The sequence below is a fragment of the Pleurodeles waltl genome, chromosome 1_2 (assembly GCF_031143425.1).
Source record: "Pleurodeles waltl isolate 20211129_DDA chromosome 1_2, aPleWal1.hap1.20221129, whole genome shotgun sequence".
NCBI lineage: Eukaryota > Metazoa > Chordata > Amphibia > Caudata > Salamandridae > Pleurodeles > Pleurodeles waltl.
The window spans coordinates 991,153,703-991,179,857 of record NC_090437.1 but is presented as its reverse complement, the minus strand read 5'-3'; the positions used below and the strand labels follow the sequence as shown (position 1 = coordinate 991,179,857).

The 26,155-nt window shown below is 44.7% G+C and overlaps 1 protein-coding gene across 3 annotated transcripts in view; it reads left to right on the top strand.

Annotated features, from left to right (window-relative positions):
• GABRB1 (gamma-aminobutyric acid type A receptor subunit beta1) overlaps nt 1-26,155 on the top strand; it is a 1,685,242-nt gene that overhangs the window by 668,391 nt on the left and 990,696 nt on the right. For all 3 annotated transcript variants that reach the window (XM_069234636.1, XM_069234628.1, XM_069234646.1), the window contains exon 4: nt 9,707-9,927. In XM_069234636.1, coding sequence (XP_069090737.1) covers nt 9,707-9,927 — 221 coding nt within the window. The remainder of the gene's footprint in view (nt 1-9,706; nt 9,928-26,155) is intronic.

The window sequence follows — 26,155 nt, the reverse complement described above, 5'->3', positions numbered from 1 at the left end:
CAATACTCACTCCAGCAAAGGCCAACAGCAGGGGTCATGGCAGGTCCAGTTGGAACCAGTCTTCTGGGCAGTTGCAGGAAAAGGCATCTGGAAGCTTATTGTGTCCCGATAGCTCAAACAGGAGGTCTGCCAACTGCCCCTTGGAGTCACTGATGAGGTCTCGGATTCAAGAAAGCAGGTCCAATCTTACTTCAGGATCTTCAGCCAGCAGTGTCATCTTAGTCTTTACAGGTCCAGGAGTGTTATGAAAGGGGTTACTTTTATGCCAGGACCGGCCTGTATGTGATGGAAAATCCTGGTTGCACCCTAACCAATGGAGTAAATGTTGCCAAAGGTCGCCCTACCCAGTTTTGAAGCACCTCCTTCATGTTTTACTGTAAACAATCCCACAGTGCCCTTCTCCACCGAAATCCATCGTGGCAGAACTCTTCTTGCTTTTGTCAGTCCTGCTCATGCCCACTAAGATGTGGGGCTAAGATAATGGGTAAACCCTCCCTTGTAGTCACTCCAAAAAACTTCTGGGGCAGCTCCACCCTCTTACTGGGTTTGGGGTCATGCTGACTAGGATGAAAATTGGAGACAGGACAAGGTGTGAGATACACCTGCCAGTGACAGGGTAGGCACCGTTCATGGCTCAGGAAGGGGCTGTTGGGCACACTCCTCAGTCTATCCTGCACAAGAAAGAAAAACATCTCTACAACCACAAGTCTTTTACCACTGTCTGGAAGCATCTCACCACAGGGGAGCCATTCAGCAGGCATGGTCAAACTGGTGACAGACAGAAATGTACATTTGCCTTTTGCAGGTAAATCACAACTTGTAAAAGTGTCATTTTTAAAATGGTACTGTGAGAAGGTGGTCAGCCCCACCTAATCCACCCTGGTTTTTTGCATTTTGATCACCTGTGTAGGGAAATGCCTCCCTTGGCATGGTTACCCCCTAATGTTTTGCCTTTTGTTGATGCCAATTATGATTGAAAGTGTGCTGGGACCCTGATAACTAGGCCCCAGCACAAGTGTTCTTTCCCTAAACTGTACCTTTGTTCCCACAATTGGCACAGCCCTGGCACACAGACAAGTCCCTTGTAACTGGTACCCCTGGTACCAAGGACCCTGTGACCAGGGAAGGTCTCTAAGGTCTGCAGCATGTATTATGCCACCCTGGAGACCCCTCACTCAGCACATGCACACTGCCTCACAGCTTGTGTGTGCTGGTGGGGAGAAAATGAAAAAGTCGACATGGCACTCCCCTCAGGGTGCCACACCCTCAACCCACTGCCTGTGTCATAGGTAAGTCACCCCTCTAGCAGGCCTTACATCCCTAAGGCAGGGTGCACTATACCACAGGTGAGGGCATAGTTGCATGAGCACTATGCCCCTACAGTGTCTAAGCCAAACCTTAGACATTGTAAGTGCAGGGTAGCCATAAAGAGTATATGGACTGGGAGTCTGTCAATTATGAACTCCACAGTTCCACGATGGCTACACTGAAATCTGTGAAGTTTGGTATCAACCTTCTCAGCACAATAAATGCACACTGATGTCAGTGTGGGATTTATGGCAAAATGCACACAGAGTGCATCTTCGAGGTGCCCCCTGCATGCCAGTCCGACTCCTAGTGTTAGGCTGACCAGTTCCTGCCAGCCTGCCACAACCAGATGAGTTTCTGGCCACATGGGGTGAGTTCACTCTGTGGCCAGGAACAAAGCCTGCACTGGATGGAGGTGCTTCTCACCTCTCCCTGCAGGAACTGTAACACCTGGTGGTGAGCCTCAAAGGCTCATTCATGCCTGTTGTTACAGCGCCCCAGGGCATCCCAGCTAGTGGAGATGCCCACCCCTCCAGACACAGCCCCCACTTTTGGTGGCAAGTCCGGAGGAGATAATGAGAAACATAAGGAGGAGTCACCTACCAGTCAGGACAGCCCCTAAGGTGCCCTGAGCTGAGGTGACCCCTGCCTTTAGGAATCCTCCATCTTGGTTTTGGGGGATTCCCCCAATAGGAATAGTAATGAGCCCCCCTACTCTCAGGGAAGAGGCACAAGGAGGGTGTAGCCACCCTCAAGGACAGTAGCCATTGGCTACCGCCCCCCAGACCTGAGCACACCCCGAAATGCAGTATTTAGGGGCAACCCTGAACCCAGGAAATCATATTCCTGCAACCTACAACAAGAAGAAGGACTGCTGACCTGAAAGCCGCACAGAGACGTTGGAGACACCAACTGACTTGGCCCCAGCCCTACCGGCCTGTCTCCAGACTCAAAGAACCTGCACAGTGACGCATCCAGTGGGACTAGCAACCTCTGAGGACTCAGAGGACTGACCTGCACCTAAAGGACCAAGAACCTCCTGAGGAGAGCGGCTCTGTCCAGAAACAGCAACAAAATTGCAACAAAGAAGAAACTTTAAAGAGACTCTCCCTTCCCGCCAGAAGCGTGAGTCTTCACACTCTGCACCCGACGCCCCGGTTTGAGTTTGGAGAAACCAACACTGCAGAGAGGACTCCCAGGCGACTCCAACGATGTAGACACCCTGTGTCGACCTCCCTACACCCCCACAGCGACGCCTGCAGAGAGGATCCAGATGGTCCCCCTGAACGCGACTGCCTGGTAACAAAGGAACCCGACGCCTGGACCAAGCACTGCTCCCGCAGCCCCCAGGACCGAGAGGAACCACCTACCAGTTCAGGAGTGACCAGCAGGCGGCCCTTATCCTAGCCCAGTCGGTGGCTGGCCCGAGAAGGCCCCGCCTGCATCGCAAGAGTGACTCCCGGGTCCCTCCATTGTTTTCAATGCAAAACCCAACACCTACTCTGCATACTGCACCCCGCCACCCCTGTGCCGCTGTGGGTGTGTTTTGTGTGCTTGTGTGTGTCCACCCCAGTGCTCTACAAATGATTGGAACCAGAGCACCCCTGCTCTCCAATGGGCGCCTACGTGTTTTGGGCCCTCCTTTGACCACTGCACCTGACTGGCCTGTGTTGCTGATGCTGTGGCTTTGGGGTTGCCTTGAACCCCCAACGGTGGGCTGCCTATGCCCAGGTGACTGACTGTGTAAGTGCTTTACTTACCTGAAAAACTAACCAATACTTACCTCCCCCAGGAACTGTTGATTTTTGCAGTGTCCACTTTTAAAATAGCTTGTTGCCATTTCAACCAAAACTGTGTGTATTACTATTTTAAATCAAAGAAATGTCATATTTCTCTGGCTCAGCTCAGGATCAGAGCCAAGGCCTTTTGTCACCCTGCTGGGCTGTGTTAATTATTTTTCTCCCCAGCTGTAGGAACAAAAGCCTTCTACCACAAAAGGAGCAAATAACAGTGCTTAAGCCAGCTCCTAAGAAGAAAAGGGCTGAGGAAGACTACTCTGCGTCAATCAACCAGCTGTGACCCTGTGTCAGGAAGAGGACTTGCCCCAGGCCACTAAACGAAGGAAGAAGTCCAGACCTCTGAAGCCAAACTTTGAAGATTTTCTGGGGAAGGCCGTGGCAGTGATGTCTGTAAGGGGTAGAGATGTGCAGCTGAGACCCCCAGAACATATGAGGCAAGTGACTTCTGGGTGACGCCATTTTGAGCTGTGCCAGAGGACTATCCCAGAAGACTGTGCAGGGAGGTTGGGACAAGGGCGGAGGAATGATGTGGCACATCAGGATAGGCCAGAGATGCATCCCTGCTGGACACTCCAACCCCCATGTAAAAGGTCCTGCGCAGGGGTGAGAGCTGTCTCTTGGGTGTACTTTTCTGCTCGACATTGAAACTGGAGGCAGCCGCCATGTGGTACTGTTACACCTCCAGAGGACCTGTTGGTAGAAAGACTGGGCATCGGTGCAAGCAAGGAGAGAAGCCAGGAGGACATGTAAAGAGAAAGGCTGGTGCATGGAGCCAGTGAAACTAGCTCCCTGCAAGATTTGTCACCTTTGAGGCCAGGAGCCCTGAAAAAAGGGCTTCAAGTGGCTAGGGTTTGCCACCAGGAGCACAATGAGACCAAAATCATCTAAATCAGCGTAAAGGGGCCTGGGATATCACATTTCTTCAGTTTTTGGTAACCTTTGACGTTTGCCTCACCCGGAGCATTTGAAGCTCCACTGCGAGGCTGTTTTCAGCCCCCCGGGGTCGGCCTGAGCCAAGAGGGCTGCCCCTGAGAAGCAAGAAATTCAGGGGAGGTACCATTGTGCTTCCCTGTAATGTCAAGAAGGGGCCCAGGGCCCCATCCCTGAGCCTGAGAAGGCGTCCAGTGTGAGGGACTGCCATCATGCTCCCCATGTAAGAGAGAAGGGCCCAGGACCGCATCCCTGGGCCCCATGCTGCAGCCATCATGCTCACTCTTGATATAGAGAAGGGCCCCAGGACTGCATCCTTGGGCTCTGTGAAGCCAATGAGGATGAGGGAGCACCGTCCACCCTCTCATGAGAGGAGGAAGGGGTCCAGGACCCCAACCCAGGAACCAATGCTAATAATACGTGGGGGGAGTGCCATTGCACTCCATCCCACATGGCCTACTTTCCCAGCTCCCTCGCTCATGTCTGGGGGAGCCGGAAGGGGAGCCACAATGTGCTCGCCTGCCTGCAGGATCCGGCAGACAAGGATGAAGCTGCCCGCTCCCGCGGTAGCTTACCAGAGTGCTGGCACGTGGGAGCCAGCTCATGCATCCCAGCGTAGGCTCCCAGGGCTGTCCCACAATGTGGAACCAAGCAAGATGCTCAGGTGTGATCGAGCACCCCAACACAAAGAAAATGGCAAGCTTCCCAATGCTGCGCAGCCCAAAAGAGAAAAAGAAAAAAAAGGGAAAGTCAAAGTGGTTCTCCCCGGTGCAACAGGAGAGCTGCTGCTCAACTATGCATCGGAAGCAGTGAGGAGTGCCCCAGAATGCCCTACGGGGCCTGGCCAACTTTTTTAACAGGACAAACTTATTTTGGCTTTGTGGTGGCCCCAGGAGTGCTGGATCACCACCAATGGATTACAAACATGGGGAGCAAAGGAGTCTACTCCCGAAAGAAGTGCCAGAGTACCCACCCTAAGTTGGGTGGAGCTCTAAAATGAGAACCCCCTGAAGGGTTTTTAGGCATTTTCAAACACTCCGCAGGCTGGAGCTTTTACTGTACAGCTGGGAGTGCTATTCCCCCTAGGGACAGAGACTATGGCTGCAGTTTTTGTGGTCTGAAGTGGTTCAATGTGAGCATTCATGTTGGCAGTTATCCTCTAGGGGTGAAAGGTGGCAATTGCACATTTGTATAATTATAGAAATTGTGGTGGTCATTTGTAGCGTCCGTACCGCCAACAGGCTGGCGGTACGGAGGCCCTCATTACGACCGCGGCGGTAGCGCCGCGGTCGCACCGCCGGGGCCGGCGGTGCATAGCAGACAGTGAAAAGCGCGACGGGTGCAACTGCACCCGTCGCACGGCCGCAACACCGGTTTGCGCCCGCCGGCCCAGCGGGAATGTCATAATGGCGGCCGCACAGCGGTTACTGCCTGGCGGGCGGCTCCGCCCGCCAAGGTCGTAATGACCCTCTATGTCTTTTAGGGACTTTGCCTAAATGGCAGTAGGGCTCTCATTACAACCCTGGCGGTAGTTGACCAGCAGGCCTATTGTGGCAGTAGAGCCGCGGTACTGCACACCACATTTTGGTTGCGGCGGTACTGCTGCGGTAACACCGCCGGGACCGGAGGTATACTGCCATGGCGGTCCCGGCGGTCCCGGCGGTTCCGGCGGTCGTGATCCGCCAGGGCAGCGCTGGGGATCTCGACTCCCCTTAACGCCAGCCTGCCCAAGGTAAGGGAACTCGGGGTGCCCCTGGGGGCCCCTACTCTGCCCATGCGCTATGCATGGGCAGTGCAGGGGCCTGCAGGCACAGCCCCATCACGCATTTCACTGCCCAATTTGCAGGCAGTGAAATGTGTGACGGGTGCTACTACAACCGCTGCACATCAGCATTGCCGCCGGCTCTATTACGAGCCGGCAGCAATGTTGATGTGACTTTTCCGCTGGGCCAGTGGAAAAGTCAAAATAGGGAGCCAGTAATACTGCCAGCACTGGTGGTATTCTAGCGCCCGCAGCCTCATGGCCTTCACAGAAAACTGCTGAGGTTGTAATGAGGCCCTATGTCTGCTAAAGCTTATGAGAAGTGTATGCTGCAAACCTCTTCTAGGCGTGAAAGTCTATAATTGCATAATTTTGTAATTATACATGTGCTGCTCTTTAAGGGTTGTGGTTAAATCGCTTTGTTTTTGCTGACTACATGAATCACCCAAACATAGATAGTACCACTGGTGAATGCTTAATGAAATAATGATACTGACAACCATTTATGTTCAAAAGTATATATGCTTTTTTGACCATATCAAGGGTGTTTTATTCAAAGTTATATTCAATTATTGTATTTTCATACAAGTGAATATTTTGACATGTGATTTGTTGATCTGTCCCTTTCTGTGGGAGGGGTAAGAGTGATTACGCGATGTTACCAAGAAGCATTTCCATCTGCTTATATATATTTGTAAATTATTGCATAGTATCGAGTAGTGTGTGTGTAATAAATGTACTTTTTCCTTCAAAAGAAAAAGCACAATCATTTATTGAATGTTATTTTTGCGTACCTGTAAATGGGGATTGCTAGCCTACACAACCTCCCTTGAGTAGGTCTTGGACTCCTCTGTTTCACTACCCTTTGAGAATCAAGCGCTACAATGGGGTGTTTGGTTCCCAGTGGAAGACAAATGTGGACCCATTACTTGTGCAGGCCACACAAATGATGGCTTATTTTCTAACAAGTACTATTAAATCCAACTTTACCATTGGCTTGGATTTCAAATTACCATTGACATGAGTCCTTTAAGCATTTTTCAAACTGCTCCCTAACCGAAATTAAGCAGTATAAATTGCTATAATCAGTGCTTAATTTGTAAATAAAAACGTGCAGGTGCCTAAAACTCTCCTTTGAAACACACAGCTGCTGCAATTAGATGTACAAACACAGAATACTGAGGCAGAGTAATCCTAAAGCCATCTCGGGTCTCTTTAATTGATTTACAGCTCACTCTTGTAGCTTTCTGCTGTCTCCCTTTGCAATGTTTTTTTGTTTTTCTCTTTCTCTGTCTTTCCCATATGTGTCTTTTGCTCGCAGTAAATGACAGATGCTCAAAAATAGGTGTCGGCCCTCAAAAATAAGTACTGTGTCCCCACTGGAAACGACTGGCTCCAGTTAATCCGTGGTTATAATGTAATCCAGTGTTTATGAGAGAACCAGTCTTGCTACAGTGAAAAGCGAGTCTGGAGGTTTTTCATTGCTAGGATATGTAAAACATTAAACTAAATACCATTACATTTAAATACCATGCACCCTGCCTTATGAGCATTCAGGGCCTACCTTAGGGGTGATTTACAATTATTAAAAAATGGAGGCTTTACACCTGGGAAATTGTTTCTTCTGCTAGGTCCACATGGCAGTTTAAAACTGCCCAATCAGGCTTCAATGACAGACGCATCAGCGTTTTTACAGTGCTACTTTAGTGGGTGGCACGAGTGTTGCAGTCCACCAGTAGCATTTAATTTATCAGCCTTGGGTATATGTTGTACCATATAATCTAGGGATTTACCAGTAATTTAAATACACCAGTTAGGTACATGCCATCTTTATTATGTTTAAAAGAGTGTGTGCAAACACCTTACCACTGGTTACCAGGAATAAAGTGTGTAGAGTCCTATGCCCACCATAGTTCGGCTAAGAAATGCAAAGAATCAGGTGGAATACTTGGCATCCAACAAACACAGATACTGTATAGAATGCCATCCACTATTGTGAAGTTTGTCCCTGAGCTCACTCATGAGACATTGTTATTGCATCTTTATTAGCAGAAGTTAGACTTCTACGCTATGGCTTTAGATTACCTAAGGATTTAAAATTCTTTATCAACTGCATGCCTGTGCAGATTGTACTGCTGCCAGTATTTCAAATGATCACATGTTTGATGCATCGCAGGCAATTATATTATCCTATTTATTCACTGCTAAGAAGGTTAATGGGTCACAGATAGTCTCGACAAAACTGCACAATTTATGCATACAGATGGCGTGGAGATGATTGAGCGCAATAGAAAAATTGGGTTTTGAATGTTTGAGCATAAATTATGAAGTAGAGTTGATTGTAATTATGTTGCCGTGCTGTTCCACCGCTCTTGAGAGTTTTTTTGTCGTTTGCTTTGCAGGTTGAAAAACAAAGTTACCTAAATGACATATTGGGGGTCCTGGTATAAAGTTTCTACGTGTACATCCGCACGCGAATCAGAACATCAATTAATAAAGATGACTAAGCATCAGCAAGTTATTAGAGCCGGACATCAATTCTCGTTTCGTCTCGCAAAACCTGAGAGAAAATTAAAAATTCGAAATTAAAAATATTAATAGCTAGAAGTGATGCTACCACTCCTAATGCACATATCGCTAGTCCTTCCAAATGGCAATTCAAGGGAAGCTGAGAATTGGCGTTCCCGCTTCTTTTCGATATGTAAAGAAATGTGTCAATAGTCATTTACATGGAACAAGTATTTGAAAAGTAAAAACTTTCGGAGAAGCAAATCATGGCTGTGCGGATGAACAGCTCTGAACACTGATGGTGGGGAAGGCGGGGGGCACACAGAAGTCACACGGACCCCTGCATGCTCTTTTATAAGTCCTTTTCAAGCTCTGCCACATTTCTGACACTGAGAGAGCAATGTCAGCACTTTAAGAAAGCAAGTGCAATCATTTAGATTTGCACTTCTTTGCAGGATCCACTTCTGCATTAACATCAGTTCACAAAAGGGTTCCAGGTTGGGCTGGGAAAGCAAAAGAAGCCCTGGCAAAAACGATCACACCAAACTTGGTGCCTCCTTTCCACTCTGCTTTTCTCTCTTTTCATCCATCCATACTCTCTCTCCTTTGCTAGGCTCTCTTCTTCCTCTCGGATCCCTTACTCTCTCTCCATGCCTCTCTTTCCCTCTTGAAGTGTCCTGTGTCTGCTGCAATTGATCTTGGGTATTTAGGGAAAGTGACGTACCAGTCGCGCTGGGCTCTCAAAACCGGCCTCTAATAGCTGCAGCCCAATGGGGAATTGCCTGGTCATGCCTTATGAATTTTAATTAGGCAGTATTTTGTGAGTGCTTGAACATGGCTTCTTTGCACTGTACTGAATGCACTGCAAAGAAAGGCCTATTTACATCAGAGATGCTGCTAAAGCACAACATAGCAAAGTGATTCAGTATTCCAGGTAGGGTCACCTTTGTAAACCTGAGCGCCTTGGAGCTGCCACACCAGCAGCTCCAATGAAAGCACAGAGATCCCTCCTGCCTGGCACTAGTGCTTCTGTTTTTACATATATAACACCTAACACTGATTGGGCAACAAGCCATAAAAATATTGGATCTCACGATGTGGATTAAAATATGTATTGCCAAGCTCATGCTACCGATGTACTCTTTTTATGCTAACTGAAAATGATCCTCTCCTTTGCACCTGCAATGTTTTTATTAATCAAATCCCAACATTTTATCTTGATAAATTAACCAACATATACAAGATAGCTTCCTTTCATTGACGGAGGAAGTAGGGTGATGTTAATTTAGAATGAATGTGATATTGACTTTCAAAGAGATAAAACAAATAGTGAATTTGTGACTGGCATGCAGGTTTTTAACACATCATATATTGTGCGCTTGTCTCTGTTTACTTTCAGGATTATACACTTACAATGTACTTCCAGCAGTCATGGAGGGATAAAAGGCTTTCTTATTCTGGAATACCGCTGAACCTCACGTTGGATAACAGGGTTGCTGATCAGCTATGGGTACCAGACACATACTTCCTCAATGACAAAAGGTCGTTTGTTCATGGAGTTACTGTGAAAAATAGAATGATCCGCTTGCATCCTGATGGAACTGTGCTTTATGGTCTACGGTAGGTTGCATTTTGGTTTCTTTCACTGTTGAAACTTGTCAGGATTACTTAGGCTTGCACTTGCTTCTTCTTCAAATGTAGGATAGTACCTTGTGCATTACTATATTGTGCCGTATTCTGGCAATTAAAGGCCTGCTTCACCGTTAAAGGCCCGAGCAGAAAGCAAGGGTCTTTAACAAGGGAGTGGGACTTTAATGGCGGTATAGCCCACTTACGGAAGGCTATAAGGCTATTAGAACGTTCTGCAACTGAAGGGCAGAATGTTCTAATAAATAAAACAAAGGTCTTGCGGAGCCATGAGGCCTTTGTTCACAGCAATAACTATGAATTAAAATATTGGCATGTTGGACCTCTTGGCTTCTACGGCCAACAGAAGCCTGCAGCATTCCATTGTTTTCAATGGAGCTCCCAACATTCCAATGTTCTAATAGTTTTTAAAGTACCTACCTCAGGCAAACTTTTACGTGGTACTGACATTTTCTTAATAGCATTTCACATTGATTGATCCGATTTGAACTATAGACTTATTTTAATGTCCAGTGATTTAATAGTGTTATTTACCTACTAAATTCCTGAAACTATTTTAAAAACTGAAACCTATTAAAAGTTTTATAAGATAATTGATGAAAGTAAGTTAAAGTTTGTTCCTCTATAATAGTAGCTATGTTAGTGTTCTTGATAAGAAAATATGGGTTCAGAGATCTATGTGGGCACTGAAGGTAGTTGTAGGGAAGGTTTTAATGAAGACGGTCATGCCAGAAGTCCGGGATTGTTGCTATCAATACAGAACTGTAGAACTGAAGATGTTATAGTGTCTTTGCTACAAATTGGTGATAAGTGGGCAACAGCAATGCACAAACAGATGTAGTACAACTGAATTGTAAAATAATGCACAGGCAGCAAAACACTCAATGTTTAAAATACACCACCTGGACTTCTTACATCAGGCCCTACATGCTTTTTATATTTTGAACTCCAACCATCTCAAGCCTTGAATACAGTACAGGGAAGTTTGAAACTTTTTTTGTTAGCCAATGCAGGGCCATGGAGGTATTTGTGTGCGACTGTGATATGAGGCCATTTTTGCAGTCTTGATACAGGCAGCCCCAGTTGTCTGTTGCAGACAGCCTTGTTTACTGTGCTCCACTGAATGAAGCCTTCCACTAAGTGAGCCCTTAATCATGATTAGATGTCATTCTTGTCAGTCTCAGTCTTCTGCTTTTATGTGGGTTTCCTCTCTATTCTGTTTTTCCCCCGTAGCACAGCTCTTTACCCTGGCTTTCGATTGGCTATAATGTAGACTTCCGGTGCCTGCCCTCTGAAGCTACTTTTTTCTTTATCATTAAGCATTCCATAATGCATATGTTTTCCTTTTCTCCCACGTCTGTCCTTCTGCTCCTCGCATTGCACTCCTGGTGACATCAAATTGTCCTCGTTGCACTACCAGCCTCTCGCAGGCTGGTTGTGCATATTACCACACCCACTGGTGTATCTGAGCTTGGGATGTGAGAAAAATAAGTACTTTCTATCACTACTGAAATAACACCTTGCACACTAGCATTCTGTGTGTCACGTATGCAGTGGGGAGAACAGCATCTCAGTGATTCAAAGCAGCAGGCATTAAACTCTCAACACAGGAGAGCACCATTTGAAGAGCAGTTCAGTGCCGAGAGATATCTTGGCTGCACTTTCATCAATGACCGCCTGTGTGATGAAAGACAAACAGGAAATAAACTTCCTGCCTGAGCTGAATTTCATTACAGCCTTTCTATCAGCACCACCACTTCTCTTCTTGAGAAGGGGAAATGTTCTGCGGTTCCAAGGCCTGAATCAGGCATGTGGAAGCTTCGTCACGCTCACGCTGCAGACATTGCAGTAATCTGTGGGACATAATTACAAGAAAGTGGTGCATCATAGATGATGCGCCACTTTTCTTGCACCCTATTGTGCACCCCTAACAACATCATGTGTACGTTGTATTTACAATATGGCGCGCCATGGCTCACATTATGCCAATAGCGTCAAAAATGTTGATGCTATTGTGGCGCTTTGGTGGATTACCGGTAAAAATTATGGCGCTAATCCACCAAAGTCAGGGGAGGCCCATTGAATACAATGGGAGCATCACTTTAACGCCTATCTAAGGCAGCCATTACAAATTAGGCATAAAATGGTGCAGTTAGATCTTGTAAATTTCACTGCACCATTTTACTGGGCTTTTCAACGGGATCAGGCATAATGTAGGCAAAGGGGTTAAAAGTGGTGCAATGCCCACATTTCACCATTTTATAAACATGGCACAACCAAAATGGCTCCTTAACTCCACATTAGCAACAAAAAAAATGACTCTAATGTGGCGCAAGGAGGCACAAGGGGCTTGTAAATATGCCCCTGTGTCTCTAGAGTTTGTATGCCTCTAAAAACGAACTCTTAATTTTGAAGTCACTAGATTGACTACCACTAAATTGGGCAATTGTAGCACCTGTTATTTATAGCAGTTAGAATTGGCGGAGGCACTTATTAAAAACAACTCGGACTACTGCATTGCTATGGATAAAAATGTGTCATTACAGAAACAGAAGTAGTAGTTAAAAAATCAACTGAATTTGCAGTGGACAGGCACACGTTCTGCCTCCAGATAAAAGCACAAATGATCACTGCTTGATGTTGTGTAGCTAAAAGTGAAATGAGCGGAAAGCGTAATGTACAAAAAGTTGGCTGTTCCCCAAAAGCATGTCTTTTATAATGTTTCAGGAACAGTAGGCACACATATTTCATGGCATGACATTAAGTAGGAGTGCTAGATTAGAAATTTTAAATTCATGACAATAAATGTATTAGCTGATACACCACCACTGAAAGATTTACTTTCTAAAGCACTTATTGGTTAAAGCTGTACATAACTATTTAAGGAAATAAAATTATGTATTATAAAACACAGGAATACAATGGTCTATTCAACTACCAGCAGAGCTTGGATAAGTGACCTTGACTTTGTTACAGTAAGACATGCTTCCCCCTTCCTACCAGAGAGCAGAACAGATTAAAGATTTTATACACAAAGTCTGTGGGTGAGGAGATATTTTTGTTGCATTTCTGAAGAAGAGATAGACATATGCAAATGGAAAGCTTGTACATCTAAACAAAACATGCACATGCACTTTATGAATGATTGTCAACGCAGCCTGGTGCGGCCTTGTTATGCTAAATGACGCATGGCTAAATTACTCAATATTTTGTATCAAATTGTAACCCACTAATATGAATGTTGTGATGCCAAAAGCCACAGGTCAAGCTGCAGGTTTGTCTCATTTAGGAGTAATAGGCACCTATAGCTTTAGCAGTGACGTTTGTCACTACTGTATTACCAAACCACTCCTTACTCTTACACACAAGCAAAACTTACTGGCATTGTCTGTGCTTGTTTCGGTTGAAGCAGAGTGTTGTAATGTTTAATGCTTTTACTTCCTAGCATGCATGCACTAGGCCTGGAACCTCGGTGACATCAAGACTCACATTCTGGAGCCTGGTTGATGCCAATGTTCCAGGCACTGACGAAGTGGAATTGCTTGTCGGGTCACCACGCTCTAAGGTTTCATCCAGGTTACGTTCTAAACCACTCTGGATGAAAGACTATACCACTTGACTCTTTTGCTACATTCTTTTGTTATTTGGATATTATTGTGTGGGAGGGGGATGTGTTGTAATGTTTAATGCTTTTACTTCCTAACATGCATGTGCTAGGCCTGGAACCTCGGTGACATCAAGACTCACATTCTGGAGCCTGGTTGATGCCGATGTTCCAGGCACTGACGAAGTGGAATTGCTTGTCGGGTCACCACGCTCTAAGGTTTCATCCAGGTTACGTTCTAAACCACTCTGGATGAAAGACTATACCACTTGACTCTTTTGCTACATTCTTTTGTTATTTGGATATTATTGTGTGGGAGGGGGATGTGTTGTAATGTTTAATGCTTTTACTTCCTAGCATGCATGCGCTAGGCCTGGAACCTCGGTGACATCAAGACTCACATTCTGGAGCCTGGTTGATGCCGATGTTCCAGGCACTGACGAAGTGGAATTGCTTGTCGGTTGGATCGGTGGGCAGCCGTGTAGCAGCCGTGTCCTCGTTGGGTTGTTGTTCCTGAATAAAACTTCATTTTCATACTTCTCCTTATCGTCATTGCCTCGTTTTAACACAGAGTCTGGCAGCCTGGTTTTATAGACCCTGTAGCCCTGATCTCTTTCTTTGCGGCTTCAGCATAAGCAGTCTTACAGTAAGCAAGTCTGCACAGCACGACTGCCCCGGTCATTGCAGCGTCGACGGAACGGAAGGAGCCTTCAAAGCAACATAATGCAGCAGACTAGTTTTTGTTTGCCATAGTGGTTTGATGGCCGGAATACAGTTTTGTATTAAGCTTAGACTTCTAACAGTAGAACACTCAAACACGTTTACACTTTTGCAAGTAATTGCTTTGTATTTATCAGCAGCAACTGTGTTCTCATCAGTATGCGTATCATCTGATGCATGTTGCTTTGCTGTTTGCCGCCATCGCTTGAGAAGCTATGTGTTTCTGACAGAAGCGCTCTCTTAGCAGAGCGCACTGATATAGATAGATGCGTCCTGTGAGGCTAAAGCTGGTGCTACACTTTCTGGGAAGGAAGAAATAGGAAAAATAAGGCGCCCATTAGGAAATGGTTGATTGCTTGCAGAAGTGTTTTTGGTTTTGTTAAACAGAGCATGAGGAGACATATGTCTTTCCAATTGCCTTCAGACTATACAAGCAATTCACCTCCATCAGCTCGATTGAAAAAAACGCCTTTCATGTGAGTTATTTTTAGTGTTGTTTTCTATTATAAGACGGAGGCAGATTGAAAGATAAATCGCTCATTGCATCTGAGCCCAGTGCAAGATGTTGTGGGAAAACGATGTCCTTCAAAAATTACCTTTTACGGAAATTACTTTCAGCACCAAAAGATACATTCATTTTTATGCATTTGAGAGGTGTACTTGTAAAGCACCAAAGCAGACTTACACTTATGTGTTAGGATGTCTTTTGCAGGTTTTGTCGCAAGGAGTTCTATAATTGTGGCAGGCTGATGTTCAGTGCTGTGAATCGATGTGAGGTTGCTAACGAGGATAAAATAATATCAAAGAAATTTATTCCATGTTGTAGAACTCTGAGATAGCCATATAGGCGTAGTTCGCATGAATAAATGGCGTCATCCTTGATTGGTTGAAATGTTGTTTTTCTTTGATTTTTTTATTCAAGATATTCAACCGTCTTGTATCTTGATATCATGTTATGCAGAGCATGAGGACACCTGTTTCAATACTCATCATAAAATACGTGGAAGTGTTAAGTGTAATCGACAAATTCTCTAAGAATATTTAGCCACCACTGGGTCCGGTAGAAGGAGTTACTTCTAGAGGGTCTCACTCAGTCTCTAACAACACAAACATTTAATCTAAGGAGGAGCTGAGCACTTTACTGGGATCATTTATTGTTTGAGCACTAATATCTCAAACTCACGGTCCTTTACATGCAACAGAACATGGTGACTCTAAAACAAATACATTTTAAAGGGGGAAGCAAGAAGGATAACTAAACAAAGTTCAATAGAGACCAAATGTAATGGAATTCACATCAACTACGTCCTTACCCTCAGCCCATAAGCACAGGTGATTTTTGTTAGTCATTTTGAGCTCATTGGTGTTGACAGTATGGTATCGCAAACGATTTGAAAGGGTGCTGTTGTGACTGAGGTTGCAGCGTAATTGACGTGTATCCCCTCCCTCCCCGTCTGCTGCTCATGTTTCAATGTTTCAGTTAAAGTGTATCCACAGTGTTTCCTATACTCGTTTTTATGCAATTTGCTTATCACATGACATCAGTACAGGAATTGCTAACAAACCAGTTTCACAGATGTGGAGATAATATAACCGCGGGGAAACACTAATTGTCAGTTTCAATGTGACTCAAGAGTTTGAGAGATACACTCACGCAAATCAGCTTCTGATGTGACACTCAAACAATCAGAGATTGTAACTATTTTTCACCTCTTTGACCACAGGAATCTTGATCAATGTAGTTGCTCTAATATGTATACAAACCTATTATTTTTCTGGATAAACGTTTACAATCCAGATTACCAATAGTGTTCTTGAAATAAGCTTGATATTAAGAGTGAGTAGACATAAATTTAATAACAGATCGATATTAGATAGTCATGGTGTAGGAAAGTGGGGTATTATGCAGTGATGCTAGTTAGGCTTCACTAGGTAATACTCTCACAATACCCCAAGGATGGTCCTTTGGATTCACAATTATAAATCCTTCATTCAGCCCTGGTAGTGCGTTAAGCATTTCAGAGTACCAACATGGATAATCAGTAAGTGACAGAACTTTAGGCACCAAAACAAAGTAAATCAGGTACGTTTAACCAGAGTTATGGATTTTCAAAGGAAAAACAATGCAATGCGATTGAAGGTGTCAAACTTTTACCATTGCGGTCAATGGAGAAAATCACTGCTGACACTAGGTCACCTGCGGAGTGAGTTTAGAGGAATCCACTTGTGGTTAAGGTTGTGCGGGTCCCTGGACCAAGCTATGACAATCAGACCAATTTTACCTGGCTCATGGGGTCCGAGTGCAAAAGTATCCTGATTGTCCTTGGTGTTGAACGCAGGACCCAGGGGTGCTGAAAAATGGTATTTATGACACTCCGTCACTTGAAGGTCGAGTTAGTGGGAGCCCACTGGGGATTAAGCTTGTGTGGACCCCTGGATCAGGATTCACGAGGCAGAGCAACTCCTCCTTGATTGGGAGTCTTGGGTGCAGAGGTGTGCTTGGCTGTCCTTGGTGCTGAACGAGAGCTACGGTTTTTGGTATTACCACTCTGATTGTGCAGGTGAAGAAGCAGATGCAAAAACTCAACAACGGAGCCCGAGGAGACATCAGATGAAGGTGTTATGGTATGCCTTCAAGTTGCAGTGTTGAGTAAAGGTGGTGATGACTGGACTGGACACCAACCAGCCTTGTCAGTGCTAAGGTGGAGGAGAGCCTATCTCTCCTTCTCGAGGTCCAATGGAAAATGGTAGCTGGCTGTAACTTGGCAGGGGACTTGTCTTTGGATGATCCCTCGGAGAGCCTGATACCTAGTGCTTCTTTGGTTCCAGGAGGTGCTTATCACGTGCAGTAGACAGGGGACTGGTGCCACCAGTTCAAGGGTGCTTGGTCTTGCCTTTGACTTGCAAAGGCTTCTCTCTTGCTGGGGGAAGTCATCTTTGGTTCAGGACAAGCCACCATTGAGCAGTTCCAGGAAGGTTGCGACAGGTTTCAGGTATCACACCTATTGTTGGTTCAGGTTCAAGTTGTCACTGATGCAGGCCTCTTCCTGTCCTATCTTCACAAGTTGTTGCAGATCTGAGGTTCTAGACTGGGATTTTAGGGGTGTGGGTGCAAGTAGCCATTGGGCTACTAGCCCCAGTGGCTAATCTGCCCCTGAGGGGACCACATCCAAGGGGTTGTGGTAACTTTTCCACCCAGAACCCTCTATTATGCCACTTTTCAATATGGCAGAAGTCTTCCTCGGCTGTACAGGCCAGGCTGCCTGCCATAGAGGTGTGGCTAGCCTTCTGGTGGTGTACGCCTCCTGACTAACTAATTTTCTTGCCTGCCAAAGTGCAAACGTACCTGGGGCAGGAGGACGCCTGTGTCCTCCACTGGGGGACAGCCTGCTTTCATATCAGAGGTCGTGTGCCCTTTGAAGCTCACTGCCTTGATGTTCAACCTTGCTAGCCTTCATGGGAGAGAACAAAATGTGACCTTCTTCCCATCCAGGCAACTGACCTGACTCCTGGGAGTGTTCACACTTCTTCTGGTGGGGGGGCAGAATCCTGTCTTGGTAGTAGCAGGAAAACTGGGGCAATATAGTGGGCAACCTCTAAGGTTGCTCTGTGGGTCCATGCCACAGTGCCTCGAACACAAGATTCATGTCAGGGGTGAGAAGGCACATTGTTTGATACCAAACATGATCCATTTTGGCAATCACATAATGGAAATGGCAAACACAGGTTTGCCCGGGTGCCAACCTATGTTATCTTATGGACTGTTGTTCATTCAGTAGTTTACTTGGGTCACTCAGGGTCTCACAACAGTGCTCCAGGCCCTGGTGACCACTTAACACCCAAGCTCTGGGTACCAATGGTACCATAAACTGGGAAGTTATAAGGGGGTTAAAGTACTTGCCAACTGGGAATGCCAATACAGATAGATCAATTTAGGTAGAGAGCACTGGCACTGGAGCCTGGCTAGCAAGCTCAAGTGCACTTTCAGAGTCCTAAACCAGCAGCTAGTATTCCAACTCGGGCAAAACAAAAAGTGTGTGAGGGAGACCTGCAAAAAGCCTGTTTTTCTACATGTGGTATTTTATTTCAGGAGATCATAAGACATTTTTATGAGTAAAATTACTATGCCCAGCATTCATTGTATCAGGCACATTTCAGAAGTACTCAAATAAGTATGAATGTTGTTATACAGTTGTTTACTCATTACTTTATTAGTGGTTAGTTGCTGGTCATAATTGTAGGATAGTAGCGCATGCCCAAGTTAGGGTAACACAGCTAAAGATGAGGGCACCTGAAAGGATGACCAGCAGTGATTTAAATGGCAATGCCTACGTTACCCCAACTAACGATGTTAGAAAATCCTTTTTTGGGCCTGAGTGGATGTAAAGAACATATGAGCATTTTGTTGCTTCTTACTTCCTCCAGCAGCTCCAACTGACAAGGAATGACAGTTTGAGTAGAATTACCTATTCCATGCATGAATCATTCTGGTATTGTCACACAGTTACAGTTGAAAGCTGCAGAATTGTTGTCAGGTTATTTTAGCATTTATATGGGCACATTTATTTTAATTCTGAGTCTGAGGCCTGTGCATTCTCACCTAGTTACATGTCATGTTATTCTTATTATTTTAGCAAAGATTAATTTTAGTGGCGATACTTATTATTTTTATCAGTTGCCCTCTCATGCAGAATTTCTTATTCATTTCTTCACACAACATTTTCATCATGTGCTCAACCCAAGGCTGCACTTAATAGTTTACCGGGTTTTGCCGGTCCGAAGAGTACAGTGTCTTCTCTACAAAGAAAAATATGTGTTGTCACATCATGGCAGTTCTTATAACAACATATGTTTTAGTATAAAATAGCACGCTGCCCCACCACATTAGAAGAGGGGGCATTCCAACCAGCCAGCAGACTTATGCTGCACGTTGCTATTGCGGTTTCCGCTGAAACTCTGCGTGTTCTCTTCATCCAGGTGGGAGGACTCCCAGCAGACCAACAGACCTCTTCTCTGCCAATAGCACAGGTATGGGGATTGGGTTTCCTTCCAGGGACTAGACAGGCAGATTAGGATTGACACTACTATTGCTCTCATGTAGAATCCTAGTAGTCCAGATAGGGATTTCAGATGCACTATTGTGATAGTATGGTAGGGCTTTTCCTCTGTTTCACTTGTCTAGTCACCACATAAATAGTGTTCTGTGTCAATATCCTGATAATCCCAGTTCATACCTTTTTACATAGAATGCAGTTGCTTCTGTTTGCCTTTGCATGTATGAGATGTATAACTGAGAGAAAGGAGTAAGATGTGTTCCACCACTTCTTCTCTGAGGAGTCTTAGAGTATCTTGCGATAGGCTACCACAAATCACCTTTACTTTTTGGTACTGGGGAGGTGCTGCTAGTAGCCGAAAATGGGTAGGCCAACAGCTATCAAATGGTGTGGGATCAGACTCAGTCCCCCACATGCAGTGGTGCAGCCATCCAAAATACAGCAGTGTTGTTCCTACAACAAGAAAACTACTACATGGCACCACAAACGTTGGTTAGGCACTACCTTTACAGAACTCCCAAGTATCTCTGTCTCATTACATGCTAAAGCTGCCCTAATTACCTTATACATGTGTTATATATGTCCATAGTAGTAGGGAATATCCTCCTCAGCTAGGTAGGTAGCACTATTTGACACTGTAGGTTGTTCAAGCTTGAACTTTTAAAAGGATTTCCCAAATTGGTATTTCTGTCTCTGAACAATACTGTCTTAAATATGGCGGACCCTCAACGGGTCACACTTGTAGCAAACATGAGACTCCTTCTCACAACACATTTAAGAAATAATGGCCTCACAGATGAGGGAGGAGAAGTTAAATTTTTTGTTGAGGTTCACACAGCATACAGAACTGAAATATTCTATCCTGGGGTCACCTTTCCAGCACAGATGGGAAAACACACACATTTCACCACTATACTCCAGCAAATGTACCCACACAATATAGACCATAAGCATATGTAGAAATACTACTGTCTTATCAAGACACCAACATTGGCTTGATGTTGCCCTACCACACATTCCACAGAATGTTAGATTAGGTCCTTTGAGTAAAGACAGTCCTACATGGCCAGAATTGCATACCTATTCCCCACACCTTAATGCTGGTACAATGGCGGTAGCAGAAGAAAGCCAATTGAACACTAATTTAGTAGCAACATATAGACACCTAATACAATTTATAATGTGGTCTCTAAATATCACCCCAGCAAAGGCTGCTCCAATGCAACCACATGTGGCTACAGCGGGCATTAATCCTGCTACTGCCCATTCAATTATAGGTAAAGTACCCACCAAACGTGAAGAAATTCCGTTTTGTTTAGTACAACAATAAGCGCTTTGGAGGCAGTGTTTCCCAATATGGGACCCCAAGAATAACATAGGATTCTCATAATGTGCTTGCTATTTGGGATAGATCCATCAGTGGACAACTGCGCCACTTGGGGTGTAGTGCACTCTAAACTATTGCACATGGTACAGCAACACTTGTGAATCTTCCGAAAGTGTTAAAACAGATTCAAGATGATTAAAGGGCTGCCCTGGCCCTAGACTTGGGGATGCAATTAATGGGCAATTTTGCCACAGTATCCTCAATAATATTAAGTAATCGTAAAGGGGAGGCAGTAGCACTGGTAGTACACCAGTGGCTCTGGGATGTCCCTGCACAGGATCAAGAACATGAGCTGCCAAAGATTATTGCTAAGACCTATACTAGTATAGGTCGGGATAGTCTGACAGGCAGACCAGGTAAACCACAACTACAAGGTAAATCCAATAAGGATTCTGCCAAGCAAGCAGCAGAGGATTCTAAAAAAAAGCTGGGATAAACAAAAACAAAATAAAGACAGTGTAAAACAAAGAGGAGAATCTCTGCCTTGGAGACCCATGAGAAATGCTATAATTTGAGAAATAGGGACACTTTAGAAACTCTTGATAGATACCAATATACTGATACATGTCAATCTCGCTCCTTTCAGGACTCACCAAATAAAGGCAGTGAGAGAGGAAGGTGTTCAGAACAGCAAGACGAGTATGTGAAACTGAGAAAAGATTCACAACGCTCATCCTAACCATAAAAATGGAACAGAAACTTCCCCACCGGAAACCACAATTCAAAAAGAAAAAGGAGGCAGCAATTTCAGCTAAAAAGGCCACAAATATCGAGAACTTCATTGAAGAACAGGACGTGGGCAGTGACTCTGCTAGACAGCACAGCTGTGGTCACAATAGTTTGCCGAAATCCTCAAGAGCTTCTGGATGTGACAGCAACAAATTGCTTTTTACAGTGTTTACAAAGGAAAAATACAAATAGAGGAAGACATAGAGCGCACAGTTTAAATAATATTTTCGGGAAGATTAACATGGAGTTATGATATACTTTTGGCAAAAAAAGACTGGCCATCTGAATTTATCCGTAATCTCCCACAAGGAGAAGATGTCATCATGTCACCTTTCTCAGTCTTTGTTCCTGAAGAATTAAGAAAAGTTTATGCTATAGATTGGGCAATGGCACAAGCTCCAGCGCTCTATCGCCATCATGTAGGATGGGATAAAGACTCTCCATACCATATGACACCTATTAGATCCACACTACAGCTTCAATAACAATACCCCATTTGACATGAGGTTAAAGCACCTGTGAGAAAAATACTCACACAACTTGAGTACCAATGTGTAATAGAACCCTGTGTATCACCAATGAACAACCCTTTGCTCCCCATAGCTAAGCTGGGCCATTCTTACAGAATAGTCTTCGATTACAGACATTTATACAGTCACACATGCACATTTTATATACAAAATCCAAACATCATAGCACATATTTACAATATAGAGCTTAAAAAATGCAAAACACCTTGGATATTTTCAACATTTTTTTCTGGCAAAATCCAGCACCTGATATCAGGGATCTAAGCACCTTCAGTGTGCTCAGCTCTCAAAGAAAATTTAGCCGATTCCCACATGGGTACAAGAACAGTCCTGGACTGTGCTAAGCACATGTAACATCAATATTACATAATATGGACCTCAGGTGTTCTCTTATGTAGATGTCTACCTTACAGATGACAACCTCAGAACACACCTATACATGTGGACCGCATTGTTGTTGGATGTGTCGAATTAGGCTACAAATTTAATTTCAAGAAAACAAAAAATGCTTTTCTCAGTGTTCTGTTTCCGGGATCCAAGTTATCAGATAAAGGAAAGAGCCTGGCGCCCCACTTTCAATAAAAGTGCGCTTAGTTACAACCACCAAGTACTATCAAAAAGCTACAATCATTGTTGGCTTTTTAATTTTGGCAGAACATACATTCCAGATTATTAACAACGCATAAAACAACTCTATGATTCGATACATCCCTACTTTTCAAGTAAATATTGGACAATTGAACATACAGGCAACCTTAGAGCATTGCAGCAGGACAAGCTTGAAGGAAAACACTTACACCACACATGATAACAAAGCAAACCTAGTCATCAGAATAATTGCTGGTGCCATCTGATTCACCTATGTACCATTCAACGAAGGTCATACCCTCCCAATAGCATACAAATCACATTTGTATTCCACTGCTGAACAACGCTTCGCTCCCACTGAAAAAATTCTTACTGCATTTCAGATGGCTGTCATAAAAGATCGACTGCTGGCCCAGAGGAAACACATTATTGCTGTGACTCCAGTACCTGCCCTAAAGGCTGTTACAAAAGCCAGTGTTCCAAACATAAAAGCATTACATCCACAGGATCCAATGGGCAATGTCTCTGACAGCCACTGATGTTGACTATGTTTTTGATCCAAAACTCCAGACCACAAAATTTCTTCAATATGAACTTGAATACCCAATGCCTACAAACATTTTGACACTTGATCAATATTAAATGAACATTTCCACCTAAGGCTCGGTGCAACAAGTTGTAGGCACTAAACAGCAATAGGCCAAAGGCGTATCCTACCAAATATTCCTACTATCTAAGCATCCAAAATGCTGCATTCTCAACAATACCAGGGGTGGGTTATCGTGTGATCCCCAACCAAGACCAAAGATTAGTCTCATAAAAGCAGCAGATGAGGGGGTTCCTTCTGCCCATGCAGGTGTGGTGTCTACTATTTCTTTATTACAAAAATGTTACTGATGGCCAGGTCTATACAAGCAGACCAAACAGTATGTCCTTTGTTGTGACATCTGCCAACAAATTAGAGAGCCCACTGTCAAACACCCAACATGGACACCCCTCCTAATTTGCAAAAAAACACTACAGTGTGTATACCTGGACTACTGTGGTCCCTAAACACTTGATGGTGCATACAAATGCATCTTAGTCGCTGTTGATTCTTGCTCCATATTTCTATTGGTATTACCACAACAATCAGCTGACACTCAAACTCTCAAACTATTATTAAAGATTTTCAAGTCTTCTTTGGGACATATGCAGTTGCAGCATTCCATTTGGACCAGGGCCCTGTTTTTCCTCCAGGGCATTCAGGGACACCATGGTGATGATCAATGTTCAACTGCATTTCTCGTCTCCGTACCATCCAGAGGGAAATGCAGTTGTGGAGCTGGAAAACCAAGATGTAAAGCAATCCGTGTTAGACTTTCTTTGCTTATGCAGAGTCATCCCCAATCTTTTTGCCTCCTGCCTCCTATTTTTTCTGACCTGTTGCTGTTGACTTTTGAACTCTGAGCACTTTACCACTGCTAACCAGTGCTAAAGTGCATATGCTCTCTGTGTAAATTGTATGGTTAATTGGTTTATCCATGATTGGCATATTTGATTTACTAGTAAGGCCATAGAAAAGTGCACTAAAGGTGCCCAGGGCCTGTAAACCAAATGCTACTAGTGGGCCTGCAGCACTGGTTGTGCCACCCACATAAGTAGCTCTGTAATCATGTCTCAGACCTGCCAATTCAGTGTCTGTGTGTACAGTTCTTAACTATAAATTCGACTTGGCAAGTGTACCCACTTGCCAGGCCTAAACCTTCCCTTTTCTTACATGTAAGGCACCCCTAAGGTAGGCCCAAGGTAGCCCCAAGGGCAGGGTGCAGTGAATGGTTAAGGTAGAACATATAGTAATGTGTTTTATATGTCCTGACAGTGAAATACTGCTAAATTTGTTTTCACTGTTGCAAGGCCTGTCCCTCTCATAGGGTAACATGGCTACCTTCATATATGATTAAAGTGTAGATTCCCTTTGGGAGCGGATGGACATGTGGGGTTTGGGGTCTCTGAGCTCACAATTTAAAATAACATCTTTTAGAAAAGTTGATTTTAAGATTGTGTGTTTGAAAATGCCACTTTTAGAAAGTGGGCATTTTCTTGCTTATACCATTTCTGTGACTCTGCCTGTTTGTGTATTCCCTGTCTGGGTCAGTTTGACAGTTGGGCTGGTTGCACCTCACACTAGAGAGTAACATAAAGGGAGCTGGGGTGTAGTCTGCATTTCCTGATGAGCCATCTGTGCTGGGAGGGAGGGGAGGAGTGGTCACTTACACCTGAAAGGGCTGTTCCTGTCCTCACACAATGCCGTCTCCGACCCCCTGGTGAGTGTCTGGGGCCTGGCCTGAGAAAGACAGGATTTCACATTCAAAAGAGACTTTACTTTGAAGTAGGCCTACTTAAAAGGAGAAATTGGGTATAAGAAGGGCACCTAAAACCACAGACTTTAGAACACTTCTGGAAACAAGAGGAACCTCTGCATGGAGAAGAGGTGAAGAGCTGAGGAGAAGTGCTGCCCTGCCTATGACTGTGCTTTGTGGAGATATCCTGCAGTTGCTGCTTCTGCCAGAGTAAGAGGGCAAAGACTGGACTTTGTGTGCCTTCCATCTTGTGAAGAAATCTCCAAGGGCTTGATTTAGAGCTTGCCTCCTGTTGTTTGAAGTCTCAGGGACAGCAAAGACTTCTTTCTGCCAGCACCTGGAGTCTTTGGAGAGACTCCTGCTCTGACAAGTGGTGCCCTAACCAGTCCCTGGGCCCTTGAAAGGAAAACTGGTGGAAATCCAAGGAAATCGACTTCGGACCACTTCCAGAAGTGTTCTAAAGTCTGTGGTTTTAGGTGCCCTTCTTATACCCAATTTCTCCTTTTAAGTAGGCCTACTTCAAAGTAAAGTCTCTTTTGAATGTGAAATCCTGTCTTTCTCAGGCCAGGCCCCAGACACTCACCAGGGGGTCGGAGACGGCATTGTGTGAGGACAGGAACAGCCCTTTCAGGTGTAAGTGACCACTCCTCCCCTCCCTCCCAGCACAGATGGCTCATCAGGAAATGCAGACTACACCCCAGCTCCCTTTATGTTACTCTCTAGTGTGAGGTGCAACCAGCCCAACTGTCAAACTGACCCAGACAGGGAATACACAAACAGGCAGAGTCACAGAAATGGTATAAGCAAGAAAATGCCCACTTTCTAAAAGTGGCATTTTCAAACACACAATCTTAAAATCAACTTTTCTAAAAGATGTTATTTTAAATTGTGAGCTCAGAGACCCCAAACCCCACATGTCCATCCGCTCCCAAAGGGAATCTACACTTTAATCAGATTGAAAGGTAGCCCCGATGTTAACCTATGAGAGGGACAGGCCTTGCAACAGTGAAAATCGAATTTAGCAATATTTCACTGTCAGGACATATAAAACACATTACTATATGTTCCACCTTAACCTTGCACTGCACCCTGCCCTTGGGGCTACCTAGGGCCTACCTTAGGGGTGCCTTACATGTAAGAAAAGGGAAGGTTTAGGCCTGGCAAGTGGGTACACTTGCCAAGTCGAATTTACAGTTAAAACTACACACACAGACACTGCAGTGGCAGGTCTGAGACATGATTGCAGA